This window comes from Callorhinchus milii, unplaced genomic scaffold (assembly GCF_018977255.1).
Source record: "Callorhinchus milii isolate IMCB2004 unplaced genomic scaffold, IMCB_Cmil_1.0 Scaffold8, whole genome shotgun sequence".
Classification (NCBI taxonomy): domain Eukaryota; kingdom Metazoa; phylum Chordata; class Chondrichthyes; order Chimaeriformes; family Callorhinchidae; genus Callorhinchus; species Callorhinchus milii.
In genome coordinates this window covers 65,851-74,581 of record NW_024704749.1, presented here as the reverse complement: position 1 = coordinate 74,581, position 8,731 = coordinate 65,851, and the positions used below count along the sequence as shown (strand labels likewise).

Sequence of the window (8,731 nt, the reverse complement as noted above, 5' to 3'; positions counted from 1 at the left end):
ATGGTGGATCAGCCATCACCGTCCTGGTCATCTCATGGCTCCTTCTCCTCGTTTGACACGGCAGATGATGGTCCCGTGTACTGTGTCCCTCATGAGGGTGAGTATTACATCTCATCACAGTTTGTAATTAAGATCATTAAATGCTTATAACAATGGGAGAGAGAGAGGGGAGACATGCAGCTGCTATCTCTGGGCACCAGCCCGGCATTTTGACATTAGTGAGTGATGGAAACCCATCGCTGTGTTTAATATTATACAAACAAACCTAACAAACCTGATAGAGTTTTTGATGCAGTAACGGAGAGGGGCGATGAAGGCAGTGCAGGTGATGTAGTTTATATAGATTTTCAAAAGGCATTTGATAAAGTACCACATTAGAGACTTGTAGCAAAATCGAAGCCCCCGTTATTAAAGGGACAGTGGCAGCGGATACAGAACTGTCTGGGAGACAGAGAGCAGAGAGTGTGGGGAACGGTTGTCTTTCTGACTGGAGGGAAGTGCAGTGGTGTACCCCAGGGGTCGGTATTGGGACCACTGCTGTTTGTGATCTATATAAATGACCTGGACTTGGGTATAGGGAGGACAATTTCCAAGTTTGCAGATGATACTAAGCTCTTTTCAAAGAGCCGTCACAGACACAATGGCCTGAATGGCTGTGGTGTATAATTCTATGATTCTATGAAACCAAACTGAGAGTTCACGTATGCATATGCCACTCACACGTGAATTTGGAATGGAATGGAACACGCACTGTGTCACTGGAGGGATTGCCTCTGTTTACCTAATTCCCCAGAGAGTGCATTGCGCTCTGTGTTACCCAACTGCTGCAGTTTAACCAACTAAAACTCTGTAGCTTGGTATTGAGAGCACTATCTGGTAAACGGCCCTCTGTTTGACCTGATAGGACAACCATGCCTGTTAGGGTTTTGGCTTGCGGGGTTAACTGCCTGTCTGCCTCTCTGGTCAGTCATCAGTAGTGCACTGGAGTATTGTGGACCCATCTGGCTCAGGAGTTGGACTATTCGTAGACTACTGTAGCAAATTGACGTGATTCTGACATTCCGTAGCTAAGAAGATCACCATGGAGCGCTCAGTCCTCAGAACCATAGCACAAAAGGAATTTATGGCACAACAAGAAAGCAGTTCCCCCCAATCCACTCCCTCCAGAGCAACTCTCAATCCTCTCAGTCCCCAGCAGAAACATTGCAGATGAGGTTTAATGTGGAGAAATGCGAAGTGTTGCATTTTGGTGGGAAGAATAAGGAGAGGCAGTGTAAGCTGATGGTACAATCATAAAGGGGGCAAATGAACAGGGAGACCTGGGGGTCCACATCAGCAAATCTCTGAAGGTGGCCGGACAGGTAATAAAGCTGTTAAAAAAGCAAACGGGATACTCGGCTTTATAAACAGGGGCATAGAATTCAACAGTCAGGAAGTTATGTTGAATATTTATAAGATGCTGTTAGGCCTCAGTTGGAGACTGCGTTCAGTTGTGGGCACCGCACTTTAGGAAAGATGTTGGGGCATTGGAGAGGGCACAAAGGAGGTTTACCCGATGGTACCAGGAATGAATGAAGCTATGAGAAGAGATTAGCGAAACTAGGATTATTCTCCCTGGAGCAGAGAAGATTAAGAGGGGATTTAATAGAGGTTTTCAAGATCATGAGAGGATTTGATGGGTTGAACCGGGAAAAACTGTTTCCATTGGCATGTGGGTCAGTAACCCGAGGACACCGATTTAAGAGAGTTGGTAAAAGAAACAGAGGGGAAGTGAGGAAAACATTTTCACCAGTGAGGTGTTGGGATCTGGAATGCATTACCTGAAAGGGTAGTGGGAGCCGATTCAAAACAACGTTTAAGAGAGAAGTAGACGGGTATTTGGGGAGGACAGGATTGCAGGGCTATGGAGAGAAAGGGGGCCGGTGGGATTGACTTGGAAGCTCTTTTGGGAGCCGGCGCAGACGCGATGGGCCGAATGATTCTATTCTGTGCTGTATGATTCTATTCTATGATATGTTGCCTGATTTTCTATTGTATAATTATTTTTACATTTATTGTATGCCTCTCTTTTTAAATATTAATTTCGTTTTAATTTCTTTACTGTCGAAAGGAACCCTAATTTTCACAGTACCCTCTCTGCTGCCTTCGACACTGTCCTCCATTCTATCCTCCTCCGCCGTCCCTTCTCTCAGCTCAGTCTTCATGGTCCTGTCCTTGCCTGGCTCAAATACTACCTCTCACCGTCTGCACTTTGTGTCCACAAACGTCTTCTCCTCCAGCTCCCGCATCGTTTCGTGTGGCATTCCTCAAGGCTCTGTCCTTTATCCCCTCCTCTTCAATATCTATTTGCTCCCTCTTGGTGACCATCATCCACAGACATGGAGTCAACGTCCACATGTATGTGGATGACACCCAACTCTCTCTCTGCCCCCACCCTTGACTCCAGACCTCATTGCTGTGCTGACAGAATGTCTGTCAGACGTCAAGTCCTGGATGAGGGGAAACTTTCTACAGTCGAACGTCAACAAGACCGAGGCTCCTGATTGGCTCTCGTCAGCGCCTCCTCACCTCAGGCGCTGACAGCATCACCATCCCTGGGGCTCACTCCCCCTCACTGAGCCAGTCCCGAACCTTGGGGTCTTGTTTGACCCTCAACTGTGCTTTAAACCTTACATCCGTGCCATGATCCTTTTTGTCTTTCCCACCTCTGCAATATCACCTACATCCACAGCGACCTCTCCCCTGAGGCCAGCGAAATCCTCATCCATGCATTCATCGCATCGCACCCCTGCTTATCAGCCTGGCCAACTCCTCCCTCCACAAGCTGCAGATCATCCAGAACTCTGCAGCTCATGTCCTCTCCTGGACCAGCTCTGTGACCCCATCATCCCCACCCTCACCTGGCACCACCCATCCCCCAGAGGATAAAGTTCAAGATCCTGGTCCTCACCTTCACGGCCCTCCACAGCCTTGCCCCCTCCTACATCTGTGACCTGCTAACTCCATATCATCCTGTCCGCTCCCTCCGATCAGCAAGCTCTGGCCTGCTTCCATGTCCCTTGCCTGGCCTTCTCCACCATCAGCAATCAAACCTTCATGCTCTCTGTCCCCACCCTTTGGAACTTTATTCTACATTCCCTTTGCCTCACCTCCTCCTTTACCTCCTTCAAGGCCCGACTGAAGTCCCTGCTCTTTGACCACTGTCTTCAGTCACCCTCCTCCCCTCCCCTTTCTGCCCTCCACCCCTCCTGATCCAAACCCCCTGCTTGGGTCCAAATCCCTGACTGTCGAGCGCTCAGAACATCCTCCCGATATGAAAGGCGCTGTGTAGATGTAATTTGTTGTTGTTGTTGTATCTCTTTTATTAACAGTAGATTTATCCCTAATTTATATCCTGTTTATCTTGACCTTGAAGCTTTCCCGCTGATCATTGCCTATCTTCTCCATCAGCCTTTCTACCCAATTAATCCATGCTCATTCCTTTCTTATCTCTTTGATGGTACTTTGGGCTTTGACTGTTCCTCCACTGTTTTGTGTCTAGAATAAATTCCTAACAGAACAATAATTTCCTTCTTATTTCTCCCCTCAACCCAGATGGATTCAGCCTTTCACTCACCATCATCCTTGTGAGTGAAAGACTGCAATAGAATCCTTGATTGTCATCTTTTCTCCAACTCTATTTCTTCTAAATTTTGGTAGCCAGTAACACTTAGTTTCCAGTCCTATCCCAGATTTAGCCAAATATCTGATACTACTACAGTATCATGCCCTTCATAGCAATTTGTGTCTCCAGCTCGCTAATTTTACTCATACCATGTATATATACCTCGAATCACAAATACACAGTCACTACACTTTACAGTTTATCTTTACAGTGAAGCGCTTTGAGATGTCTCTAAGATGTTATAAGGCGCTGCATCAAATCCAAGGATTATTATTGTTATCTGTCACTGACCTTTTGGAATTCCTTCACAATCCGGCTCCCCGTTGATCTATTCCGTTATCTCTCTGACATCCTCTTTTACTTTTTCTACAATCTGTTGTTTTCTAGTGACACTTTCTTTACTTTCTTGATTTTTCCAACCCTTGCCATATTACTTTAAATCCTTCCCCACAGGATTAATAATTCTCCCAGCAAGGAGATTGGTCTCAGCCACCCAGCCCTGCCCAGATGTAGTTGATCCATCCTGTACAGATCACACCTAAAACCAGAGACATTTATGCCACAGACAAAGGCCAAAATGGGCCAATATGAATTTTGCCTCAACCACTGCTCCCAGCAGAGTATTCATCAAACAAATACTCCTAATCTCCCTATTCACTTGTGTACTAACTATCCTGCTATCTAAACATTTTATTATTTAATAACTAACTACATTATATTACTAAATGATAATAATTTATTATTTAATATGCCAGAACTGGTTCCAGTGCCCCAAGAATCTCAATCCTTCCCTCCTACACCATTGTTCCAGCCACTGCCAAAACCTGGGCATTTTGTTTGACCCTCAACTGTCCTTTCTCCCCCATATCCATGCCATGACCCACTCTGCCTTCCCCACCTCCGCAACATCGCCCGACTCCGCCACTGCCTCATCCCTCAGGCTCCCAAATCCCTCATACATGCATTCGTCACCTCAAGGCTCGACTACGCCAACTCCCTGCTTGTCGGCCTCTCCAACTCTTCCCTCCACATGCAGATCATCCAGAACTCTGCGGCTCGTGTCCTCTCCCGCACCAGGCTCCGTGACTCCATCACCCCCACCCTCACCCGACTCCACTGGCTCCCCATCACACAGAAGATAGAGTTCAAGATCCTCGTCCTCACAGGCCCTCCATGGCTTTTCTCCCTCCTACATCTCTGACCTGCTGATCCCCTACCAACCTGCTCGCTTCCTCCACTCAGCGAGCTCCGGCTACTCCATGTCTCCCGCCCGATCCCATCGGAGGCCGGGCTTTCAGCCTCTCTGCCCCCACACTCTGGAACTCCATCCCACGGACCCTTCGCCTCGCTTCCTCGCTTGCCTCCTTCAAGGCATGACTCAAGACCCTTCTTTTTGAGCATGCCTTCACCGCCATCCTACCCCCAGCCCTCCCTCATCCGAAACTTGCCCCCCCTCCACCCCCCCACGCTCGGGTCCTGATCCCCGACTGTTCAGTGTCTTGAGACGTCCTCCCGATGTGAAGGCGATTTGCAAATATCATTTTGTTGTTGTTGAGATCCAAACCTCGAGATCCTGAACCTCAATCTATCACCTAGTTCTTGAAAATCCTCCTGCACGCCCTGAATCCTCCTCCTTTTTACGTCATTGGTTTCCACATGAACCACAACTGCAGGCTGTTTTATATAATATAATAATAATAATCCTTGGATTTGACCCAGCGTCTTATCATGTTCTCTCTTCTCTCTTTGTCTACAAACTCCTCTACACCTGCTCTGTTACATGTTACATCCCATAACCTGGCAGCTGGGGGTAAGGACACCATTGGGACCTGACGGTTATGGCTACAGAACCTCCTGTCTATTGCCTGATTATGGAGTCCCCGATCATTCCTAACCTGCACTTTACCTTCTTTGGCAGCTGCCTGCTGCACAGGACCATGGCATTGCCCAGGGCTGCTGGCCACTGACGTGTTGTCTTTGGAGCGTCACTAGACCCTCCTCAAGTTCAGTGACTGAGCTTGAGGACTTGTAACAACAACAACAACTTGGATGTATATAGTGCCCTCCACGTCGGACGGCGTCTCAGAGAGCTTCACAGTTACAGATCCCGGGGCCGAGAGAGGGGGAGGGGGGGGGAGCCAGGTGGGGGGTGGGGGGAGGAAGGTGAAAAAAGGTGCGGTCGAAAAGAAAGGTCTTCAGCCGAGACCTGAAAGTAGGAAGAGAGGCGGTGAGGCGAAGGCAGTGAGGAAAGGAGTTCCAGAGCCTTGGGGCGCAATAGCTGAAGGCACGGCCGCCGAGGGTGGAATGAAGGATTCGGGGGACGAGGAGGAGGCCAGAGCCGGAGGAACGAAGGCAACGGGTACTGTTTTGAGGAGAGAGGAGGTCAGAGAGGTCGGGGGGTGCAGAGGAGTGGAGGGATTTGAAGACAAGGGTGAGGATCTTGAAGTGGATCCTCTCTGGGACATTTTCATGCGGGTGAGAATGCGGGTAGCAGAGTTTTGAATGAGTTGGATTTTATGGATGGTAGTGGATGGGAGACCAGTGAGGAGGGTGTTGGAGTAGTCCAGCTGAGAGGTGACAAAGGCATGGACCAGGGTTTCAGCGTTTTTCAGAGAAAGGTATTGGCGGAGACGGGCGATGTGTCGGAGGTGGAAGAAAGCGGTGCTGGTGAGGGACCGGATTTGGGGGAGGAAGGATAATTGGGGGTTGAACCTGACACCTAGGTTGCGTACGGGTTGGAGAGTTTAGGGGGAGGTCGGGTAGGTGGAGGAGGTGAGAACCGTGAGATTTTAGACTTTGACAAGAGCCAAAGAGTATAGCTTCTGTCTTGTCAACATTCAGCTGAAGGAAGTTTGCGCTCATCCAACCCCTGAGATCTGACAGGAGAACATCAGGGGACTGGGGTTCGCAAAGAGAGATGGAAAAATAGAGTTGGGTGTCATCTGCATTCATGTGGAAATGTACCCCATGTCTGCGGATGACATCCCCAAGAGGGAGCATGTAGATCAGAAAGAGGAGGGGGACAAGGATGGATCTTTGGGGTACCCCACAGGTGACCGGGTGAGAGTGGGAGGAGAAGCCATTTGTGCAGATGTACTGCTGGCGGTTTGTGAGGTAGGACTCGAACCGGGCGAGTGCGGTCCCACTGAGGTGGATGACGGAGGCCACATCGCACAACACAGGCATCAGCTCTCCCTCCCTCCATTACTCTGATACTTTTTCTCCAACATCTCTTCAGCCCCAGCTCTCCCCAGTCTCTGCTTCAAGTCCGCTTTAGTCGCCCCGGCCCCCCACCTCCTCCCGGAGGATGGAATCCAGCCCAGATGAGGATCTGTTGCTGAGCGCAGTTATTGGTGACCCAGAATAAGGGATGCAGAGTAATATGCTGTCACAGCCTCGAGCTGATGTGAGACGGGCTCCTGCTGCCAGATGTGCCTAGTGTTTGTTTGTTTTGTGTCACAGAGAGCATGGTGGAGAACCTGGCTCCACCCATCAGTGAAGAGGAGGCTGGGGAGTACACCTCACTGAAGGGGGATGCCACTGAGATGCTGTTACTTAAATCGTCTGACAGTGAAGCCTCCAGCAATGGGTCAGGGTCAACCAGTGGAGCTGTCTATGCCCATGTGGCCCGGCTCTCCAAGCAGTCAAAAGACAGCGACGTAAGCATTCACAGCAACAGCGCCAAGACCCCTTCCCCTGACAAGGCCAAGCCGCCCCCACCTGATCCAGCAACCAAGCCCAAGCTGTCCTGGATCCACGGGAAATCCAGCTCCGGTCAATCAAATGCTTCGACTGCAACACACCCACTGTCGCTCGATAAAGGAGCCAATCAAACAGATTCCCGGGAGTGGGGGGGTGGGGTTGGGGGGGCAACGGGCAACGCCAGGAAGAGAAACCTCAGCGACTCTTCGGGGGGAGGGGGGGCTCGACAGGACGGAAAGAAATCGCTCACAGATGTCAAAATGCGTCACAAAGAAAAAGGTCCTGGCAGAGCAAGAGAGCAGAGTGCCAGCCACACAGGTCATGGAAATAAAACACACAAACCCTCGGAGCAGGTGGAAAATATCAATGGGGCGACACACAATGCTCTTAAAAAAGTTGGCAACTTACCAGGAGAAAAGAAGGGCGATGGAAGAGAGGGCGGGAGAAGCCCCTCACTGACCAAGGATTGGCCAGATCTCGTCTTTCCCCATCTATCCTCAGAGACAGCGACTATGCTCGCCTCGCAGTTGAAGGAAAGGACTCAGAGTCTGAACAGGATGGAGGTGGAGCTGAAGCAGAATGGGCTGATTTCCCCCCAGAGGCCTACCCCTCCACAGAAGGCAAAACGCTCGTTTGGTGCCAATAAACAGAGGCCGACCAAAGCGGTCATCCCGACATCAAGCAGCCTGCAGAAAATGATCAGACCACCCTCAGCACCTCCTGATCCTGAGCCAGCAGATAGCAAGCCAGCGGCTCAGGACAGTCAGCCTGGACCTGACCAGGAGCAAGTCAAACAGCAATTAGGGGATCAGACCCCCAAAAAGACCCCCATCAAAAAGCCCCCGAGGAAGAGAAGCAAAGAGGTCACAGTGGAGTCTTGGAGCCACCACAAGGAGCAGCTGAGCTCTGGGTATGTCAAGAGCTGTGGCTCTCTCACCGATCACCCCAGAACAGCTGCTCTGCCTCCGCAGGCCGTGGGTGTGAAGGAGACGTAGAGCAGCTTCTCCCGGCCACCAGATGCTGGTGGTGTGAACCTTTGTCACCTCCAGTCATTACAAACAGATCTGACAAGAAGAAAGAACTAACTGACATTTTTATATCACCTAATCATGTGGAAACATTTCAAAGCGTTTCATCAGTAATTACTGTCAAATGTCGTGACTGTTTTTCTAGGCAAATGCACCAACCATTTTGCAGCAGCAAGGATCCACATCCAGCCCTGAGATGAATGATGAATTTTATTTGGGGGATTGTTGGCCAGGACACTGGGAGAGAAACTTCCTTCCCTTTTCACCTCATGAGATCTTTAATGTCACCTGAATAGGCATAAAGTGACTTTGGTTTAATGTTTCATCTGAAGGACAC

General features: G+C 49.8%; 1 protein-coding gene across 1 annotated transcript in view; it reads left to right on the top strand.

Annotated features, from left to right (window-relative positions):
- LOC103173221 (scavenger receptor class F member 2-like) overlaps window positions 1-8,502 on the top strand; it is a 48,545-nt gene extending 40,043 nt beyond the window's left edge. The window contains exons 6-7 of the mRNA XM_042337331.1: window positions 2-97; window positions 7,127-8,502. Coding sequence (XP_042193265.1) covers window positions 2-97; window positions 7,127-8,361 — 1,331 coding nt within the window. The 3' untranslated portion in view covers window positions 8,362-8,502. The remainder of the gene's footprint in view (window position 1; window positions 98-7,126) is intronic.
- The last annotated feature ends 229 nt before the right edge of the window (window positions 8,503-8,731 follow it).